Source organism: Pollicipes pollicipes, unplaced genomic scaffold (assembly GCF_011947565.3).
Source record: "Pollicipes pollicipes isolate AB1234 unplaced genomic scaffold, Ppol_2.1 Scaffold_3087;HRSCAF=3621_pilon_pilon_pilon, whole genome shotgun sequence".
Classification (NCBI taxonomy): Eukaryota; Metazoa; Arthropoda; class Thecostraca; order Pollicipedomorpha; family Pollicipedidae; genus Pollicipes; species Pollicipes pollicipes.
In genome coordinates, this window is record NW_023596225.1 from 34,794,022 (window position 1) to 34,816,577 (window position 22,556).

The 22,556-nt window shown below is 49.7% G+C and overlaps 2 protein-coding genes across 2 annotated transcripts in view; both read right to left on the minus strand.

The window, feature by feature from the left end:
• LOC119089496 (D-2-hydroxyglutarate dehydrogenase, mitochondrial) overlaps positions 1 to 7,462 on the minus strand; it is a 43,337-nt gene extending 35,875 nt beyond the window's left edge. Inside the window, exons 1-4 of the mRNA XM_037212221.1 lie at positions 7,399 to 7,462; positions 6,218 to 6,346; positions 5,336 to 5,507; positions 690 to 887 (exon numbers count right to left, since the gene is read on the minus strand). Coding sequence (XP_037068116.1) covers positions 690 to 887; positions 5,336 to 5,507; positions 6,218 to 6,340 — 493 coding nt within the window. The 5' untranslated portion in view covers positions 6,341 to 6,346; positions 7,399 to 7,462. The remainder of the gene's footprint in view (positions 1 to 689; positions 888 to 5,335; positions 5,508 to 6,217; positions 6,347 to 7,398) is intronic.
• Positions 7,463 to 9,038: 1,576 nt separating this feature from the next.
• LOC119089498 (U6 snRNA-associated Sm-like protein LSm1) lies at positions 9,039 to 16,118 on the minus strand. The gene is made up of 4 exons (XM_037212222.1): positions 16,025 to 16,118; positions 14,351 to 14,412; positions 13,008 to 13,192; positions 9,039 to 9,643 (listed from the first exon to the last, which is right to left on the minus strand). The coding sequence occupies exons 2-4, from the start codon at positions 14,409 to 14,411 to the stop codon at positions 9,470 to 9,472; spliced, it is 420 nt and encodes a 139-aa protein (XP_037068117.1). The 5' UTR covers position 14,412; positions 16,025 to 16,118; the 3' UTR covers positions 9,039 to 9,469.
• Between the last annotated feature and the right edge of the window lie 6,438 nt (positions 16,119 to 22,556).

The window sequence follows — 22,556 nt, forward strand, 5'->3', positions numbered from 1 at the left end:
GCTGCTACGTGTTTGTACCGTAAGCTGACGCTTGCCTTGTGACCTCAGACTCCACAGCGTTAACACAAACACACACGCACGCGCACGCCCGCACACGTACGCATGCACACCTGCATGAACTCCCGCCTGCCCGCACGTACGCACGCACGCATGCACGCGCACGCGCGCACGCACGCACGCACGCACGCACGCACGCACGCACGCACACGCACGCACACACACACACACACACACACACACACACACACACACACACACACACACACACACACACACACACACACACAAATCGCGAGACGCCGTCTCCAGCTGGCGTGATTCCAACAGCGGAACCTCACCGCGCGGCCTGCTGGCGCTTCGCCTCGTGGTTCACGCGTCACGCCGCCGCCTCGTTCGCCCCGGCTGTCCCGCGACCCGTCCCCCGGTCACCGGACGACCTCACGCCTTCGAGCATGGCTCAGGAGCTTTGTCGTCGATCGCGGTCAGGACCGCGCGACGGCACGACGGCGCGCCGTCCGTCCGTGGCTCGGGACCCCGGGCCGGACCCTCCGGGCCATGCCGTTCGGCCGCGGCTCGGGACCGCCGACCTCCGGGCCACGCCGCCCGGCCGCGGCTCGGGACCGCCGACCTTCGGGCCACGCCGTCCGGCCGCGGGTCGGGACCGCCGACCTTCCAGGCCGCCCACTCACCAGAAAACTCGTCAAAGTGCAGCACGCGGTTCATCAGCTGTGTGGAGACGATGACCTCGTCGAAGACTGGCACGCCGTTGCCGACGACGGCCGTGTTGCCGCCCTGCGGGCACACCGCCAGGCGGCGGTCGTTGCAGTGTCGCAGAATGCGCGACACCTCCTCGGTGGTGCGCGGCTTCAGCAGCACGCGGCTCTCGCCTGCCGGCACGAGCGAGGCGTCAGCGATGGCGCGGCTTCAGCAGCACGCGGCTCTCGCCTGCCGGTACGAGCGAGGCGTCAGTGATGGCGCGGCTTCAGCAGCACGCGGCTCTCCCCTGCCGGCACGAGCGAGGCGTCAGCGATGGCGCGGCTTCAGCGGCACGCGGCTCTCGCCTGCCGGTACGAGCGTCGGCGATGACGCGGCTTCCGCAGCATGCGGCTCTCGCCTGCCGGTACGAGCGTCGGCGATGGCGCGACTTCAGCAGCACGCGGCTCTCGCCTGCCGGCACGAGCGAGGCGTCAGCGATGGGAGCGGTGATGACTGTATCCTGTGGTCCGGGGGCAGGGGGCGAGGCGCCGTGGGTCACTTGTAGGAGGGAACGCGACCCGAGAAGTGCTCATATGGTGTATCATGCCGCGCATGGGGCGGAAATCAAAGTCTAAAACACGTTTTTAGGCCCCATTTCTGGCTTTAACAACCGCAAATAAAGCCAATTTGCTGATCAGAACGGTTATGTGAACAGGATTGAGCTGGCACGCAAGACGCTTTCGTTTTTAACGGGGCAGTTTAGAAGTGGTCAGATCATTCAGATCGCTTAGTTACGTGGTGAGAATTGTGCATCAGAAACATGACATCTTCAAACCACGTACACTCGCGGTCAAATACACCAACCGGGCTGGTTTATCCTTGCCCAAAGTTCACAAGTCGCCATCGCAAAGGCCACACTCCATTCTACACACCACACAATCCCACCTTCTGCTGGGCATCTTCCGGGCAGCCGGTGACGCTACGGACAGTTTCCGAATAGCGGCACCAGCTGTACACGCCCACACCCCACGCTCACACCACCCATCTCAGCGACAGCGAAGCGGGTCGGCCGCGTGCGGTCGGATGACGAGCCGCTCCAGCCGTTCGGACGCGGCGCACGGCTCCCACCGGCGTCGTCGCGAGCCGCTCCGGCCCGCGGCTGCGCCGGCCCCCGCGTCGAACTTGGCCGCCGGCGCGAGACGCTTCCGACGCGGCCTCCGCCAGCGACCGGGCGTGCCGGCGGCGCGGCGCCACGTCGCACGCGACTCGGCTGCGACGCGCCAGCGCGCACCCCCGACAGCGGCTTGTCATAGTGTGTTTCGTGTCAGCCGTAGATGGGTGGTTGTGTGGGATTCAAAGGAATTCCTGCGTCGATAGTTGGGCGTGAATCGAACAGGGACAGCTGAGCGATTCTGGTACAACTGACGCCGGAACCAAAAGCTTTGAGGTTGTTTGATCTGCCCCCGGATAAGGCCCACAACAGCCGTGGCGCCCACATACAAAACGGCTATAAAATTAACTTATACAAGCCGATTCTGTCATTTGACGCCACCTATACTCCGCGTCGCTCGGCTCGGCGTCGGACATCAGCTAGCATCAGCACGCATAATGCAATCTATGAACTGACAACGATTTGTAATTGAGTTTCCTGAACTCGATTAATTCACCTCAGCCAGCCCCTGCATACCCACCGTCCAGAGGCAAAAAGGCTTCAATGCTATGTTAACTTTTGACTCTTAGGCCTTTTTGCCTCTGGACGGCAGATACATGGATGGACGGAGACGCGTGTGTGTCGGACACGGACGTCGGTCAGTTTGTACCGCATAAGTATCGGTCTGAAAATTTGTACAGAACCTGTGCAGCCACCTGCTCTTTTCGATCATGCACCGAACTGCAGACTCTGCAAGCCAATAGCAAAACGCACATGCGACCAAACGCTAACAAAAGAACCCCAGAGTACGAAATGATACCACAGTCTTTGAGAATGCACAGAAGCACGACCACGGTAAAATCCTTTACAGTCGAAGCGTGCTGCCACCGGACACCAGGCGCGAGCAGATTACAGCCCCGCACGCTCCCCGACGCCAGGTCACGAGTCCTCGGGGCTGCGGCACCACCGCCTACAACACCGGCCCTTTCCCTGCACGAGTGCCGACAGAGGACGCCCAACCGCTCAGCCGTCCTGGAAAGAGACGCCAGCGTTCACAGGCACAGCGGGGCCCACCACGCGCCCGCCGGCTCTAGATCGTTACAACAGCCATCTCGCCAGTCAAAGTTGGCATCCGGCCGTTCGCACGGCCACCAGGCTCGTGCCGCGAGCGGCCTCGTGTAGCTGAGCGGCGGACGATCGGTCGCATTTCTGGCCTAAATGAGGGCAACGCACTCTGAGTACGCGAGACAGCAATAGCCGTCTAACGTATCACAGTAGCCGTCTGACGTCCCTGTAATCTGCCCCCGTCCCTGTCTAACAGTTGTCACTGGAATAGCACGGCAAACGCCGAGCCTTACGAGCGTGTACGTTACAGCGTAATTAAATGGGCTCACGTAATCCCACTTCATTACAACTTCTCGACGAAGGCAGACCCAGCAAGCTGAACAAGTTTTGGTCTATTTCTTGGGAGGCTTACTCGCGATTTGCAAAAAGGGAGGCCACTGGGCTTGCCTCGTTGGCGTGGAATGAAGGCAGTCCCAAGCACACTTTGTTGGGTAGACCCAGAGCAAAACGACCAAGCAGTCCGACGTCACCCGAGTTTGCCCGGTTGCACAGTACCAGTAGCATGCATATCGCGCTTCAAAAAAGCGCATGTACCGCCTTTCCTAGCAATGCCGGGAAACTTCCGTTGTCCAGAGTGTTCAAACTTCAAGCAGCACGTCACTTGACGGTTCGGATTTCTAACCATTCGCTCGGCGCCGTCCCTCAGTATTGAAGGTACAACTGCCGCAACTGAGCTAAAGTTCGCCGCCCCAAACACCATTCAGCATGCCGTTTGCTCGGCAACAGCGGCGCGCGGCCTGAAGGCTGCGGTTCAGGCTGCTGGAAAACCGGGCGGCGCCCGTTTCGCCGTCGCCGCCGCGACGAGTCCGGACGGTCCAAATCGACGAGCACGGCATCCGCCGGCCGGTCGGCCGAGGCCCGTCCTTCCGGCTGTCGAGCGCGCCTGCATTAGTCACGCGCTAACGGGCTCATGCAGCATTCACGGGCGGCGCGGAGCCCAGCTGGGAGACTCGGGCGACAGCCAGCGAGCGCCAGCTCGAAATCATGACTGAAATGCTCGGCCGGACACCGACATCACCAAACGTCGCACACGGCATGGTCGGGTCCCCGAAGAAGACACCCTTCACAGGTGCTTGGTTGAATCGTATTTTTGGCGTGTCATTTCACTGTGAGCGGGCGGGGCTTGCGGCGCCGCCGCCATCCAACACATGTTTCGCCTCGACCCCACTCGCCGGCCAGCGACCTCGGGCTCGGAACAAGTCGTTGCGAAAGCCGCTTCAGTCTCACAGCGCCGGCGCTTCGTGCGGATTCGGTTTTGATGGCCAGCAGAGGCTGTTTACGGGGCCGTTATGGCGGCCGACCAAAGCATGGCTCAACGCGCTAATGTCTCCCCGAGGAGCGGACTGGGTAAGCGCTCCGATTCACCAGCCCCGCCGACCCGAACTCGACGCTCGCGCCACACGTGTAGCCCACTCTCCCCCCCCCCCCCCCGTGGGAAATCGACCGATGCTGGGTCGACACCGCCTTTTGCCGTTCGACGACGACCTCCCAGGTTACCACATAGCCGCCAGCGTTGTTGAGCGATCTTTCGCGAGCACTGAACGTAACGGTCTCGGTCGGGTCCCATATTTCATCGGAACTGTCGTGTTTGTCGGCAAGCGCCTCCACACAAAAGTATAACGGAGGTGGTCTGCGGTGACCTGGGAAGATCAAGGACAATAACGTGCTTGCGTCTGTCTGGGCTTCAAAGACGAGCATGCCCAAGACATTTTCATCCCGTAATTCTCACGTGGTGAGATTTTCTCTTCATGTGCCAGTCACCGGTCACCGTCGCGTCACGGACGCCACGATTTACGCCGTCGCGTAAATCACGGACGGACGCGTCGCGTCACGGACGATTTACGCCGTCGCGTAAATCATGACCCATCCCGGCCAAAACTGAACCTTTCCGGAGTACTTTTAATGCTGATACCAGTCCACCACACGCTCCATGCCCGAATGTACTACCCCGACAGTCTGCCAGCCGCGTAGACCCCCTTTCCGGGCCCATCCGCAGGCACTGCCCAGTGTCCAACCGCCCCTCCCACCTGATGCCCGTACCTCGACAGGTGCGCCACCGGTCAGTGACTGTACGACAGGTGCGCCACCAGCCGGTGACTGTACCTCGACAGGTGCGCCACCGGTCAGTGACTGTACGACAGGTGCGCCACCAGTTGATGGCCGTACCTTGACAGGTGCGCCACCAGTCGGTGACTGTACCCCGGCAAATGCGCCACCTATTGGTGATCGTACCCCGACAGGTGCGCCACCTGTTGGTGCTCCTACCTCGACAGGTGCGCCACCAGTTGGTGATCGTACCCCGACAGGTGCGCCACCTGTTGGTGCTCCTACCTCGACAGGTGCGCCACCAGTTGGTGATCGTACCTCGACAGGTGCGCCACCAGTCAGTGTTGTAAATGTCCAGCTCGTCGGCGGCGGTCACCACGCGGCCGTCGTCCAGAATACGGCGGAACTGCTGCAGGTCGTCGTCCGTCAGCTCGCTGTAGGACCCGCGCGTCACCGGGTAGTGCTCCCGCGTCAGCTGCACGTCCGCCCGCTGCACACGGAGGAGGGTGTCGATAGGGGGCGTCAGTGTCGGCGGAGGGCACCGTCAGAGGCCGTCAGTGTCGGCGGAGGAGGGCCCTGTCAGCGAGTGTCAGCGTCGCCGGAGGAGGGCGCTGCCAGTGGCCGTCGGCGTCGGCGGAGGAGGGCGCTGTCAGCGGCCGTCAGCGTCGGCGGAGGAGGGCGATGTCAGCAGCCGTCAGTGTCGGTGGAGAAGGACGCTGTCAGCGGGCGTCATTGTCCGCGGAGGACACTGGCAGCAGCCGCCAGTGTATGTCAATACCACTGTCAGCGAGTGTCAGTGTCGGCGGACGGCGGAGGAGGGCACCATCAGCGAGTGTCAGAGTCAGAAGAGGAGGGAAACATCAGTGAGTGTCAGTGTCAGAGGAAGGCACTGTCAGCAGGCATCAGTGTCAGCAGAGAAGGGCACCATCAGCAGCCATCAGTGTCAGCAGAGGGTGCTGCCAGTGGGTTTAGTGCCAGTAAAGGAGGACACAGTCAGCAGTTCAGAACACATTTTATGGCTTACTTAGAGTGAGGAAACTTACTCAACTGGTGTTGCCCACTTCCTGGCTAAAGGAGAATGGGCTAAAAGTCTTCAATTATGTTTGAATCATGCTCCCCATATCAAATGGAAACCCTCAGGATCTAACAATGACTGACAGTGGCACAGTCATAGCACCATGTTGCCTAGACCAGGCTTACCATTGGAGGAGTTTGGTGAAGAAGCCTGGTACTGGCTCTAGGTGGATGCCAACATTTGCTTAAAGCAAACCGACACTGGCCCAGGCGGGTAAGCTGCCGCCATGAGCGGTACGCAGGCAGCATGATGTTCTGCAACAAAAAATTGGTCGATGACCATGGCTGTGTGCCCAATGCTGTCTCCTGTAAAATACATCACCCATTTCATATTAGCCTACCACCACCTGCAACAGCACTATGTGAGACATGGAGGTGCATCTCAATATTTTGAATTTAAGATCTTGGAAACTCATTTCATAGATCATAAGAAATGTTGCCAGCCAGAATAGAGAAAGGCCTTTCATATGCTGGAGGAGCACTTAGGTTGTTTGGCTGAGGTTTAACTTGAAGTAGGGTGCAGAACAGGTTTGGTAAGAGTGAAAGCATGGCTTCAATACTTGGGAGTAGGAGCAGGAGTAGGAATAGAAGCAGGATTAGGGACAGGGTCAGGGTAAATGGCTGTGGTCATGATTTATTGCTTAAGTAGGATTGGCAGTAGGAGTCAAGTTGGGATAATGAACAGGGTTAAGGTATCCATTAAGGTATTATTAGGTATTTAAGTAGGATTCTTAGTAAGAGTAGTGCCATACAGCTGAATATGCTTGTTTATCTGTCCCAATAGAACAGCTTGCTAAAGCACCTGTCTTTGCCTGTCCTCCTCTAAGGTGGGGTGGGTTCCTGCTGTAGGAACTTATCATTAGCTGCTGACCAGAATGCCCTGGTGGCAGCAGTCATGCTTGAGATTGGGTGATGTTAAAGGGCAGGACATTGGGCAGGACCAACAGTGTCAAATAAACATGTGCCTGGATACCAAGGGAATATCTGGGATCCCACTGGATGCCATTTAAATAGGATCCAAAGATTTCTTGGGTCTGAAGGAAACAGTCCAAATCATTTGCATCTGGTACAAAGTCAATAAATATTGGTCAGAAGACATGTTGGATTGGTTGCATTAATTTTAAGCACCCACATACCAAATGCTACGATGTTGCCCCACTGTCAGCCCAAACAAATTTGAAACGAGCACCCTTCCTATTATTTCTACAACCCTCGAAACGCAAAGGTGCAGCGCTAATGCTGTGTCCTAACCAACGACTTCAGACGTTCACCGTGCCTAATATTTATACTACCCTCCACGCACTCACTTTTAATAATTATTATCTCTTTGCAATTATCACGCTACTTCCAAGTGCACACACTTATGTAACGTCACGCTGGGCTCCTCCCCCTCTCTCGCGCCTCGGCTTGGTTGACAAGTTGTTTATGTTTTGATCAACTGTTTCCAGCTTTTCAAGGCTAATTGAATTCGCTCGCTGCTTACTCTATCGGCGCTCTCGAAGTGTTAACCGAGGCATTCTAATCCCAGGCAACTATTGCGAAATAGCCCAAAAATTTAGGCGAGCACGGCTTGCTTTAAGTTAGATGCTAACAGATTACACGCAGTTTATTAAAATAATTGATTCAACCGTTACGAATTTTCAAGGTCAGACAATAGCATCACATGGTCTAACGTTTATTCTCCTCCAGGTAGGGAACGTACTTTCATTTGGTTGTGAAGAACGGGGCTGGGACGTTCATCCTGTAATGCAAGGTGATTGGTAATTTCATATATCAAATCCAAAATGAACAGTGCCCGAGAGCAATGGAATGGAAGCCCGCAGGGTTCGGGGGGAGGGGGTAACGCCGACGATCATTTAAGCAGTCACACTGATATTTCAGTGGGTTCCACTCAAATGTTAATCCATCTGGTTGATGCTGTTAGGCGGGTGTCTGCACCTCCACCCACACAGGCTGACGAGACCCACAGAATGGTTCTATAAGATGCATGGAACAGAAAAATGTCATCTTTCAAGGTGAATGCACGGAAAGTTGTAGCACGGTACGTGCGAGAGTGGGAGAAATTACATTAATCGGGTCATGTAAAATTGTGCTGTGTTCTACAAATTTACATATACGCCGTTCACATTCCGCGTTGCGCATGCAGGAGAGGATTAAAGGAAGTGAGACCGAAGCGTAACGTGGAGGAAAGGAGTCATATCGAGGCGCAAGGGGATTGAATAATTGGAAGGGGATGGAATCATTCATGTTCGGAGTGTCATGCTCACCTCGTGTCAGTTTTTACTAACGTTTCGGTGGTTCAATCTCGGGCCGTTGTTGGGCCTTATACAGTCCTGAAAAGGGCTGAATGTTTGATCCAGCCATGTTCGTGTCGTCAACCGAATTCTCTCCTTCGAATTGCTGCAATTCAAACCAGAGTTTCATAATTGATAGTTCAGTGCTCTACTGAGGTGGCCGGGAAGGACACCAGGCGTGGGAAGCAACGTCACATGAGGACAGAACAATTACTGCATCCGTAAACATATACCCAGTTTCAATCCTTCCGTAAAAATGAAAACACAAGAGTATTGGAACAACGTAATGCACGGTCAGGTGGGGTTGCATATCAAACTGGATAAGTTAAGGATTGTTTAAAGTGTCATCCGGGCCGGGTGTCCCGCCCAACGCAGCCAGTGCACCGCCAGGGAAGAAGGTACGAAATGCTCAAAAGGGCAGGGCACGACGCAATTGATGCACGACACCATATGACATTTTGATATAAGCCGTAACACTTGTTTTCTACGTCCTTCATTTCCCTGGGTTTTTTTCGTGGACATTCGCAGAAATGTTTAAGTCGGCATTGAAACTTCATGTACTGAAGAATTTTACTACATATATTCCGCTTGACCCCTGGGCATCAAGTTGAGCATTCTTTAATAACGATGGTGTAACTCATGACGAAAATGTGATGCACAAAATGCTGATGCGCCCATAAGTCAGAGAGAAACTGCAATCCAGTACATGCAAAAATAACCAAAATGGTAGCCCGAGCCAATCCTGTTTGATATCACAGCGTACAAGGCTACAAAACGCTCAAAGTACAGCTTATCCCTCACCACACACCGCGAACACATACCCTCAAGCGTGCATCTTTTCTCACACGACAAAAGAACACGGTCTTCCTGACAAAGCGCTCATAAATAACATAGCTTTCCGCCTGTCACCTATCACTGCCTCGCCGCGATCAGTGTCGCCACACTGAACTGTTCGCAGACACACCCGCGGGCAGCGCGCACGCCAACGTGTACGGTACCGAGAACCACAGACCGGCAGCGCGCGCACCAGGGACGTCCGACACCGCCTGCGGCCGCGGAGAGACAGAGCGCATCGCGCCGGGCCTCAGTACATGTCGTCAGGCCCCAGGTCAGCTGTGTACGTCAGGCCACGCTCCTTCATGGCCTTGGCACGCAGCTGCTCCTGCTGCTGGCGCGCCTCCTGCACCTGCCGCTGCGCCTCCAGAATCTCCTCCACCGTCACCTCCTGCAGGCCGACGCACGGCTCGCGCATCTCGTCCTGTCGGCGAGGCGCGGCCGGCCGTCAGCAGACGGACCACGCCCAGCACGCCCCGTTGCAGCTCAACAGACGGCGGCATGGAGAAACAACCGGAGTATTCACGCACCACGAACAAGCATTGAAAACAGCTGTAAATTCCTGTCATGTTGTTCGTGAAGGAAGAATTTGACCTTTTGCCTTTAGCGTATTGAATTTAAAAAGCCAACCACAAGACATGCGCCAGGATTTTGCAGGACATAAGGTTGGTCACAACCAAACATGGATTGTCCATTTTCTCCACATGTGCCACGGAACGATACGGTCCGACCTGACAACCATGAGCCATGAAGGGTCCAACTTCACAATCAGGCAACCTCCAACCTCCAACTGGTCGGATACCTTCATGGAAATCGGGCTTGTGTGGCTCAGACCCGACCTGGTCCCAGCGCACGCGGAGTCCAGGGAAGGTCAGACCACACCCTCACGTTGGGTTATATGCACGTCAAGGCGAATGCCTTACCCTGCAGTCCACGTGGTTGTTTTGATCATCCGACATTGAGCAGTCTGCTTTTCAAAAATCGCGAGGTTGGGTGTGGTTAAACTGTTAAAAATTATCTTCCATAAATAATGTCCAAAGAAGGTGTATTTCTTCTGGCAAATACGTTTATTGCACTATGGAAATGTAAAGACAATACTTCAACCAGCTTGCTTGTACTGAACGGGAGCTTCCAGGGTATTTCTACCCCTTCTTTAGCCTAGGTCAGGCAAAAGTATTAATGAAAACATATTCAGGCACGCATCAAGAAAACCCCAAAGTCACATTCAATTTAACATACCCATCCCTCTGAGGTAACGAAAGTAGAGCAGATGACCGTTAACAAAGAACACATGTGACGCACTCACAATTCGATACCAGTTCAATGCATTTCCTCCGAATGTTACCATGTCACATGGCAACTTACCGTCGCTACGCATACCTCTTAAACACGAGCAGTTATTCTACACTTCAGAATCGATTCAATAGCGACACATACGGCATATCTCAACAATGAAACCAGGTAACGCGCCTGTGTAACAGTTTGCCTACTCCGAAGCTTGCTATCACGCCCGTATTACACACTACCCCAAGCGCACTACTTGTTTCCTGTTCTCGTCCTCAAAATTCGTTATAGCCCGCTATCGATAACCCCGGTTTTGTATTGATTCACCTAGTCCGACCCCAACGTTTGTGTGTTGACAAACTTTAAAATACAAACCGGGGGTGCCGATAGCGAATACATACCGGATTCTGAAATGCTATCACTGGGGCAGAAAAAAGTAGTCGGCTTTGGGCAATAAGCAATACGGGGGGCGATAGCGAGCTTCGAGTCAGGCAATTTGTTACACGCGTGCGTTATCTTTTTTCAATGTTGCGACATGCCCTTTGCGTCGCTATTGAATTGATTCCGAAATGCGGAATGACTTATGCTCATGTTTAGCACAAGAAGGTATGCAAGACATGTGCATTTGCACATATTATTAGCACACGTGCGCTGAGCACAGCGTATGCGCGGCGACAGTTTGTTGCCATGTGACATCAAAACATTCAGAGGAAATGCACTGGATTCGTATCTAATTATGGGTGCATTGCACGTGTTCGTTGTCGACGGCTCGCATTATCCATCCGCGGCTGAAATGTAAAATCGGTCATATTTTCTTTCGTCGCCTGAGATGGATGGGTATCTTAAACTGCATGTGAATTTGACCGTTATGAAAGTAATACATTTCATTTGTCTTACCTTTCCAACGTGTGTGTTCAGTAATGTTTGCAACACACTAATGTGTCAACATATTTGCGTCACAAATGCTACGAAAGCTTGAAAGACTCTGTTTAGACAAAAAGATATGCGAACGTGATGCTATTATCCTGCGAATTCAATGAAACGTTATAATATCGCTTGGATTTTTGCCCTATGGCGTTAACCACAGAGGCTCTTTCCGAGGCGCACTTTGGCTTTGGGAATGGGAGTTTATATGATCCATATGAGGCACTGGTTCAAACTTCAACCAATCAACTTGTCGGTGACAGGCCCTTGCCCGCTAAATCAATCACAAACGTTCCTTTATTCGCACTAGTAGACGCCCACGGTCGTTGTTATGGCGGTGGCCGCAACTGCAGGGAAGAAACGTAGTGCTGTTGCAAAACATTGGCAGCGTAATTTGGACTTGAAAATAATCAAAATTGATAACCTTATGTCTGGAGGGTGCCGCAGTGGCGCTACCCGGTGCTATATCAGACGCAACTGGTCCTGCGGTCTCATTAGCTTATGCTTTTGGAATATACCTCAAAGGTGGGACGCTCTCATTAAAAACTTGCTGCTGCAAGTCATTAATCCATGAAACTGCACCGGCCACAGACAACATACTTTTAACGCTGCATCATATTGATCAAGTAGTTTTTCTAATGGTTTAGGAAAGCAAAAGACAGTGAAAAGAAGCAAGAGATTCTTAGCGTTTGCATTTCCTGGATTACACCACATCTGAATTCGGCCAGCTATCACATAACTGGTTGCTTTATGACGCACAAATCACGAAAGTCTAACGTGGAGACATCGCGTGATGCCCATTAGCTCAAATATCGGTCTTTGATCTGATCAGCAAAGCAACGCAATCAGCTCTTTCAATCCCACACAACTTAAAGCCCTTGGTCTTTCAGTTCGTGGTCCGACACCAACGTGTTTCTTCGCGAAGCCGCAAGCCCCTTGTCGCGCCTTGAATTGCTAGTGCCATTCTGCGGTCAGTCACGTACGCATAACTTCATCAGCTAGGGCATGAATGTAAAACGGAAACCGTGTTTGAACTTCATCGTTCCTGAGAAGGTCCGCTGTTTTGTCCGCCAGCTGGCCGCTTATCGATGAATAAGTTGGCTTTGGTTATGAGCGCCGGGTACAGCCAATTGAGAACATGTGCATGTATTAATGCACGCGAGGGACCACACCCACCCTGGCGTCACGCGCACAGGGCGAGACACGAATTACAATGAAATGGCCTGCCGTGCCACAGTGATACATGGCAATGCGGAAAACTGGTAAAAATGAAATTGTTGGTAAAGTGAGGTTAGCTAGGTTTTTCACCTACATGTCTTATCGTAAGCATTCCAAAATCCCCAATGGTTCAACTGTGGCAAGCAGGTGCAAGCAAAGTAGGGCGACAATATTTTCTGTTTCGCCTTATGTACATGTTGATGCCTTTTTGAAATCTGGGTATCACAATTTCATCCTTTTTCGTTTCAACAAAATCGCACCAAACTAGCAGCTCCTATTACCGGCAGTGCTGCGGAACTTCATTACAAGCGTAATCATTATTTTCCATTATAGACCGAAGCCGCCGACACACAGAAACTTACGATCAGGCCGACAACCACGACATTTTCGCCGCGGACTACGAAAATGCCGCGGTAGATGTCGCCGAATTGCTTGCCGACGTGGATGCGCTCGGTGGTCTTGTCTAGCACGAGGTTGGCGAACTGATCGACGCTGCGGAGGATCCCGATCAGCGTCCGGCCGTCGCGCAGCAGCACCATCACCTTCCCTGCGGCCACAGGCAGTGGTGACACTGGGCTGTCCAGACTAGGCGTATCGTTGTAACCGACTATTGGAAAGTGAAGCCAGCCATTCACAAGGCAGGTATTTCACAGTACTGTCACAACTACACTCACTAAACAAGTTGTATGTTGAAGTCACATGGTCAAAAGGTTGGTATAACAAATCACGCACCAGCCACGGACATTTTCACTAGATTATACAACTTCGTTTCTGATTAGCAGTATCTCACAGTGAGCAGAGCACAACACACACAATGGTATGCTGTCACATGTGCAAAAGACATTTGCTGACAAGCCTATTGAGCCAACAATATGATGGGACCATTGATGGTGGATATTTAAGACAGACAATACAAATTCTGCAAGTACAGAATGTCAAACACAATGCAGAAAAGAAATACAAATGAAGAACAGTGAGGTAAAATTGAGAACTGCTTTTAATTTGACCTGATTCACACCATGATACATCTACCCAATGGCTTGTAAAACTATTAGCCACAAAGTAGAGTGGACACAGGGGATCACAATTGTGCCTGACTCTGGGTGCAGTTGGAAGAATGACAGGTGTTGAGTCAGGATGGAATGGACTTCCTTGAATTCTCTTGTGATGTGTAGCCAGAGTTAGCAGAGTCTTCAGTGAGTTAAGCCAAAAGGACATGCAAGCAAAATAATATTGCCACATTCTAACATGTTGAACATAAACATCACATTAAGCACATTAAAACACCTTAAAATTATTCAAACATCTTGATCAAACACATTAAACATTACAGACATACACTGTTGCATTAATGCTGAAATTCATGTCCCAAGTGGGGCTTCAAAACAGTTAGAGAGGAGGTTTTCTCCTATGCTCCTGCCAACCAAATCAATTCCACATGACATGAGAGTATGAATGCCTAAATGACATTGAAGTCAGAATAAGTCAACTGCAAAATGCTTTTTAAAAGTTGGGTTCAGTCTGAATCAACCCCAAGTGTTTTGAGCATCAAGCTTTGTGCTTTACCAAAGTTGTGATGCAATGGAACCAGATACCTGTTTGCATATAGACATGCGTCTCACTCATGCAGACATTTGCCTTTTACCAACATATAGATTAATCATTTGGTCTTGTCTAAAGCATGATTCAGTCAAAATATACTTACTGTCCAGCTCATCCAAAAGAGTGGCATGACCAAACAAAATGTCATCTGTTCTCGATGACATCCTGAAATATGAAAGACAATGTTATGAAAGACAAATGCATATGGTTCTTTCTGCTCTTGATGATTATCCCTTCTTGTCAGTTATCTCCATGGTCTAGTGCAAAGATGCTCTCCCATGGTCTAGTGGAAAGAACTCATTTCCTGGCACTGGCACTGGGTACAAGCCACAGAACAGGTGCATGGTTCAGTCTGACTGAAATGGAAAGGTCAGCTGGCAACTGGCCAACATGGGTTAGCCTAGATCTGGGCAGCTTTCTGTGGCATTGTGCAGCATGTAAAACAATTTGCATTTCCACCTGGTTAAAGCAAACAGAAGCCAACTTATGTGCTGAACTGGTACCCATGGTTTATGTGGTGGGTTCAGGGTTCACATAACAAGGTATGCTTGAAAAGTATTCTGAAGCCAAGGCTGCCCATACAAACTTTTTTGAACAAATACTTTTCTTAAAATGCTAGAAATGTTTCTGGGCCTGTGAACATACACCAGTGGGAAATAACCTTAAGAGCAATGGTACAAAATACAATGAAAAATCTTAAAGCAAAACAAGGTTCTGTAGCTAGCTCTAGTTCTGTTCCGTAGGTCAGCATGGTTCTGTAGCACATCATCACATCATCTGGACACACATCTTTTTATTGTTGTTTGTCCCCATCTTAACTTAGTCTTCCTATCCTTCATGAGAGGAAAAAACAAGTCAGGTGGGTTTAGATTTATAACTGTGAGAAAAGACAGTGCAAGAACTTGGACAGGTTTGGCATTGATTGGGCAGGCACTGGGCTAAAGTTTTGGCATTAACACAAAAATGGCAAACCAGCATACCATATTCATGTAGGTATTCACAAAGCATTCTAGTACCACTATACATAAATATATATACTAATATGTATACATTTGTGTATATGTATTAACACCAACATTTTTGGGAATCAAGAGCTACTGTTAATCATCTTGCCTTTTAAAATTCCACAAAACAAACAAAACGGTGAAGCAAGCACCATTCGGAGACGAACAATCCATGGGGCAGAAACAGTATACCCAAGATCAGTGCTGCAAAATGACTTGTTCTGCCAAACCCATCAAGCAGAGCAGCAACATCTCCACACAATTTTGAGTGCATGCACACTGGAATTCCACGTGTTCAAAGTTTGACCCATAGTCAATGCCAACTTTGGTGCATACAAAGTGAATGTTTCAAGGAATAATGATATTACTATGTTGCTTTCAGGGGAACATGCTACACAAACTTCTTTGTAAAAAAGTTGCAAATTGAGTGCAATCTGGCTCTGGCTGAGTTTAGGCCATGTAAGCATGAGGTTCAGCATACAGATGTTCCAGAGGCATCCTCCACATTGGAACAACTTTTGGCAAACTGTATCTGGATTAGGACTTTGAGCCTAAAGAAACAACTTGATCAATATCTGAACCCAAAGTGTATATTGATATTTAATCATTCTAACTTCAGGTTTTATATTGCACGCGAGTGCCAATTTCTATACTATTCTTATCAGGGTAGAAGGCGCCGGGAAAGCATCGACCCTCGTCCAACCCTTCAGGTACATCGTCACTTAAATATCTGTTTCATTTGAAAACCACAAAAATCACAGCCACTGACTCACGCGGTATTGGTAGTTGAAAGCTATGTCATAAGGAATTACACCGCAACGAACTGTGCACCACCGCATGTATTTGACGGAGCCGTTGCACCCGATGGCGACCAGATACGAAGGTCCCGTACCGTTAAAGCAGTTTTTCGGAGACCGTGCGTACTATACGTCATAGCTGCGTAGCTTTCCGTCTGGTTTACAAGTCCCATATTTTAACAACACGTCCTCGAGAATATTTAGTACGAATACTTACTAAGAGAGGAATGGTATTTAGTACCGATGCGTACTCAAACCTGCGGAGAAATGTACACAAGGACACCAAACAGCAAAGTCCGGTAACCGCTGCGATGGAGTCAGTGGGCAGTATTACCCCGAAGCCCGGTAATACTGCCCACTGGCCACCAGCTGACCGATCGTGCCGCGCCCTAAAAGCAACTCGCATTCAAATAGAAAGTGGTATCCCGAACTGCAGAAGATTTTCCACTCCCATCGAAGGAAAAGAAATTCACAAGGTTCGCCTAAAAAAACGTCGGTCACGTCCAAAGGCGTAGGAACGTTTCAAAATGTGGGGGAGGGGGGAAACTCAGGGCGTACTTCAGAAGCTTTCCTGGAAAGCGAGTCCGATGGCCGGGGGCGGGGGCAATGGAGGTGGAGGTTGCTATCGCTTTTTATTCAAATGTCATGGCTACTATGTTAGATATGCATCTAGAGCTGTTTTTCAGTAATGCACAATCCTGCCCATTCAGGTCATCTATGTCATTCGACAAATAAGTCTGCCCAGCCTCCCAGGATTATTCGTTCATTTCAACATTGTCTTTCCTGGGGAGGTAAAAATCCACCAGCTGGTAGGCATTTTTGATCATTGAAGAGGCATCTGCCTCCACAGGGTAGATGCCAAAATAAGGCCTGAGCATAGGCTGGTGAGAATGTTGAAAGTGAATCGAGCGTTCATGACCCCTCGATTCACAGTGCGGCAGATTTTGCATGCGCCTTTACTTCGCTGGCTGCTTTTGAAGAGATATCTCGTCAAAACCAGATGCTGCTGAGAACTGCGGCTGCTCTGCTCTGGAACGCTGCTTGAGCACTGCTCCTGGTCGCCCGAAAACAGTATATCTGCCAGCAAGATGTCCCAGCAATCATACGCTTACGTCAAAGACAACTGGTGCTGCTCTAGAATCGTCATGGTTGGGAAAGTCATGGGTATTGGACCATATGGGTTTGTGATGTTCAGCTCGTACTTCACGTACAATTCTGCCAAAATTTACAGCGAGGATTTTCTTACCACAATTATTTGTAATTCCACAAAATGAACATGGCGAGAACAAACCCACTCTATCTATTTCATTTCTCTTAACACCTTCCAGGGTAAATATTAGTAAACCAAGTTTTGGAATCGTGACAAGGAAAAAAGCGTTAGAATTCTCTTTGAAGGTGGGCTGACGGTGTTTTCCCGGAGTTGGCTGTTTTTTAGCAATCTATTTCGGACATTTTAACAAGTGCACCTATTAATGATTGGCGACTGCTTTTGTTGCCACCAGCCACAGACCGTCCTTTGTAGGGGCAAGGAGGGATTGACTAAAACGACCCAAACTCATTCTGTAATGAATAAGTGTATTGGAAAGCAGCCGCTCTAAAACAAAATGATCTATCGAAACAATATCGTATTCCCGTATAGACAGCTGACAGCTACTACGCTCCAGTCTCTCTAATAATGGCTGATAAGCGTTTCAGCATCATCCTGGGAAAATCAAATACAACACACCATTTCTGTCTCATAAGATATAGACGTTTCGCATGATTGCCCTCAGATATGATACCATGAATGAATGAGTTTTATGCCGTTATTGTGACCGCAGGAAGACATAACCCAAGTCGGCTTTCATACAAGTACTCCATGTAAGTGTCTTCTTGTTAAGTCTTTTCCATACATGTACTCCGAAGGAGTGCATGCTTAATGCACTTCTGCACTGCTATTCGACACAGATGCCCTCATTATTTCAACCTCAGTAAATAGCTTAACAAAAGATCAGTTCTTTCAACATCGAATCGGTGTACATGAATAATCACTCACACTCAGATTTGGCACCATGAAGCCTTTTTTGTCGTTATTGTGACCGCAGGAAGACATAACTCAAGTCGGCTTTCATGCAAGTACTCCATGTAAGTGCCTTCTTGCTAAGTTTGTTCCATACATGTACTCCGAGGCAGTGCATGTGTAGTGCGCTTCTGCACTGCTTCCGAGGGCAGTAATCTGAGGTACTGAATACCCCCATTTTCAGCGGCCACCCTGCGCAACACACCGCGCTACTGTGTCTTCCGCAACAAAACGGGAAAGGTGCCGGGAAAATGGTTTTGGCGGGAGAGACTGTGACGACGGCAGGAAACATCGCGCTGAGAACGACGGCAACGGCAACACCTAACATCTGTTGAATAGTTTAGTGGTTGTCGCATCGGGCATGATAACAGGGAAGTGTATGGTCTGCGCAAGGGTGCTGTTGTCGAGGCAATTTCGGTCAAAAACATGGTGAACAAACGTTGGCCTGGCTTATTATCGATGACATGAAGCAGTCTGTCTGAAATTACGGCGGTCGATCAATCAGATGGAATATGAAATGGCAGCCGATCGGTGAAGCCCAACTGGGACCCATCTGGGGTGGTTAAAAAGGTTCCATCTGGGATAGCTATATGGATCCCATCTGGGCTGGCCACATGGGTCCCGGCTGGACTGGCCGTATGGGTTCCAAATGAGTTACCCAGGTGAGTCCCAACTGGGCGGCCCAGGTGGGTCGCATCTGGGCTGCCTAGGCGGGTCCCATGTGTGTCCCAGCTGAGCTCTACAAGGGCCCGCATGGGCTTCAAAGTGGGACCCAGTTGGTTCCCCATGACATGCCCGCATGGGCCCGAGGTAGCAAGACTAGGTGGGCCCTATTCGGTTGCCCATCTCGGACCCACATGGTTCCCGGTTGTAAACGTTGGATGGGCCCCATGTGTGCCCTAGTTAGGCCAAACATGAGCCCAACAAGAGTCACCTATGAACCCAGGTGTTTGCCCATGACATGCCCACATGTGACCAAAGTGGTCAGGCCAGGTGGGCCCCATATGACTGTCCAACTGGGACCCATATGGGTCACAACTGGACATGCTGGCTGGGATAAGACTTGTCGTCGCATTTTAGGCGGAGAAAAATTCAGACACTTGAAACTGTCAAAAATGCGACACAAGTCATAAAATTGAAGATTCTCTTTTATAACCAAGCCAAAGAATGAAGGGCGTTTTATCATGTATTCCCTATCTGGGCTTTGCTCCCGCCCGCCGTCGACGGCCGCTGCCCTGACCGGGCTGCCTCCCGCATGGCTGGCTGCGAACTGATCGCATGGCTGCTTCGTTGCATATTTCTGAATCAGCGTTACTGCTAATTGGTGTGTGAGGCATATGTTGGACACCTGCCACAGTACGAATTATATTCCCTTACACTACACCACCGTGGCAAAAAAAGCCTCCGGGAAGCTGCCTGCATTAAGCATGAATTGGTTCAACAGATATTCAGTTGCCCATCACTCAACATAGCCGACTTGATTTGCTTTTGTCTGTAGGTAGAGGCGCAGCCAGATACTTGTCATAGGGGAACACATGGTTGACAAAAGCCCATATTATGGTGAACCCTGCCTCCCTAAAACACGGACACAGGGTACTTATTAACAAGGGGTGCGGTTTTCTTCGCTTTATTGTATTTGTACTTTGTAACTGGAACAGAAACCAGAAGCTATCGTTCAATTTCGTTTGTATTTTGAAGTCGGTAAACTGCAGAATCAGACGTTGAACGTTCACATGGAATAAATCACCGGGGCCTTTAATTTATAGTGTTTTGGTGGACTCTTTCCAAACCGATAAATTTGTCTGTATGTTTTATCTGGGTTCTGCAGATATTAAGGACATCGCGAAAGCACATTGCAGATCGATATATGTGATCGAAATTTGAAGATGAAAATTTGATTGTAGATTGAGTGGTCAATAATGTGTATGAACGTGGCCAAGCCATGTTTGCATAGAAACGATCAACATTCAGTCAGGATCGTTTAATGATACGATCTATGTAGCGTGTATTTTAACCTGCGCGCCCGCAAATCTTAGTAACAAAAACCTCAACACCAAGCGTTGAGTTTCCATAGCGCGCGGATCGCTGGCCAAGCGCCCAACTTTTAGCCGTGGGCCACTGGTGGACGAAAATGATGACACTTCTGAAGCAATTACCTTTAAAAACAAGCACAATCGGTTTGTTACTTATAACAGTGACGTAGTTTTGAGCATGCGCACTCGCAAATTATAGTAACAAAAACCTTGACGCCAGGCGTTGCAGTCATCGCAGGCCGCGCCACGCCAGCTTAGCAGCTAATGCTGAACTGTGGTCAACGGGCGGATGAATATGATGACGCTTTAAAAAAGTACCTTTACACGCTTCAGGACATCAAATCTTATATCAAGACCCAGTGGCACTGGAATCTGGCGGTGAAACTGGAAGAGTAAAGGAAGAATCTCTATTCTTCATGTTGTTTTAACTATTAATCTGTTCAGAAGAAAGGTTAACACGGCGCACGCCGTCTGGTGGCAAACGCATGTTCAAACCTTTTGATGTGATTTGTTCAAATCTATTCTGCAAATATAACTTTCTTACTCATTTCGACTCTCTTCATCCAACATAATAGGACTCCCACTTTATTCGACAATATTAAGACCCATTGTTTGCTTCCAGGCAAGGGGCCCCCTGATAAGAACACCAGGGACACATTACCATTTCCGGTCAGGGGCTCAAGGGCCATTTCGTCCCATCGCGAAGTGTCTTCTGGCTGTCATTCTGGTGACACTGGGTGGGATCTCCTGGTCGATCTGGAGGCCCGTAGAAGGGTTTACGAAAAACAAAAAGTTTAAGGCCAAAAGTCAAATGACAAAAGATAAGTGACAAAAGTCAAGCAAGTATAACAAGCTATATACAAAAACATATCCGGCAAAAATCCGAAGAAAGGTCAAAAGCAGCAAAACAACCAAATGAAAAGTCAAATGGATAACGTCAAATGCAAAATCCAAACCACCAGAACGTCAAAAAACAATAAAAAAGCCAACAAAACGATAAAGTCAAACGGAATTGGCAGCCAGAAGGCAAGGCGGAATAGTCAACGGATGCAAGCTGCCCACGATAGCCGTCAAGCTGAGTAAGCTAAAACGACAAAAGTAAAGCAAAAACGTCAAGTCCAAAAAATAAAAAGGCTTGAACGTAAATGGACAACGACAAACCAGGCCATGAATATCACTTCCCAATAATTTTCAACCGTGCCTCACCAGCACACCGACGGTCCACTGGTCAGGCGTCCGCGGGAGGGGCTAAGCTGGGGGGGGGGGGGGGGGGAAGAAATGAAGGGACCCTTCCGCTCACCCAGTTGGAAAATATCATTCATTGGCTTCGTAACTCCACAAAAGGGGCATAAGCCGGGTCCAAGCTTTGGATCGAAAAAGAACCCCCTCGCATGATGAAAGCGCAGGGATGTAGTTTCCCAAAATGGTTGGGGGGGAGGCTGAACAGTGAAAATGCCCCGACCTACCTCAAAATGTGTCAACAAATAGGTTTTTCCCCAGATTTGACACACTTTCTTCCCAAAGTTTGGGGAATGAAGCCCAAAGAGGGGAGGGGCTGAAGCCCCCTCTCCCAAATGAATAGGAAACCACACCGCTGGGTAAGTGTTTTAACTGACGGTGGTTTTTCGCGATGAGATGTCTTGTTGTAACTGAATAGAAAACTACACCCCCGACTAAGGATATTAAATCACAATTATTTTTCGCGACATAATTTTTTCAATTTTGTCTGCCTTAGATCCCTTCAACCACAGCAAACCGCGACAATGAAAGGACATTCCTGCGACGAGTGGTTCCACGGATTTTGAGCTGTGGAAAACTTTTTTAGGTGGTTTCGGACACTGTAGACAAAATGGAGCCTCCTCGCAGAAAATAACTCTGGGCGAGGCTATCTAATGAGTCTCTTGAGCTTAGGCGAGACGAAGTCAAGATAATTCGCAACAAAACTTCAACGCTCTTTTCTATTCCAACTCCTCAGAATAGTACCGCACCTTTCAAATTTGGACAAAGTGTGTGTCACGTTTCTCGATCATCGCTGTTTTTGAGAAGGCATAGATAACTCCAGTTGTTAGCTTACTAAGAGTAGTGACAAAAAATATAAAGTACCTACTAAAATTTGTAAACGGACTCTGTTGCTTGTAAGTCGCCTTTTTGTGATTGAACAGGCTGATGTGGTAAAAAAAACAATAGTTCCTGTTAAATGTGTTTGGCTGGTTTTATCAAGCCGTCCGATAAAACGATGAAGTTTTAAGAATTGTATGGGCAGATGTTGAGACTATATTGGCAACTTGATTTTCCATGGGCCCTGTGAGTAGACACATTTAGTAAAAAAGCCTCAGTGAAGTTTACGACGTGTTGCAGAGAGGGTCAGAAACACGAATTTGGATGTACTAGGTCAATTATGGGGAGAGAGAGGCAA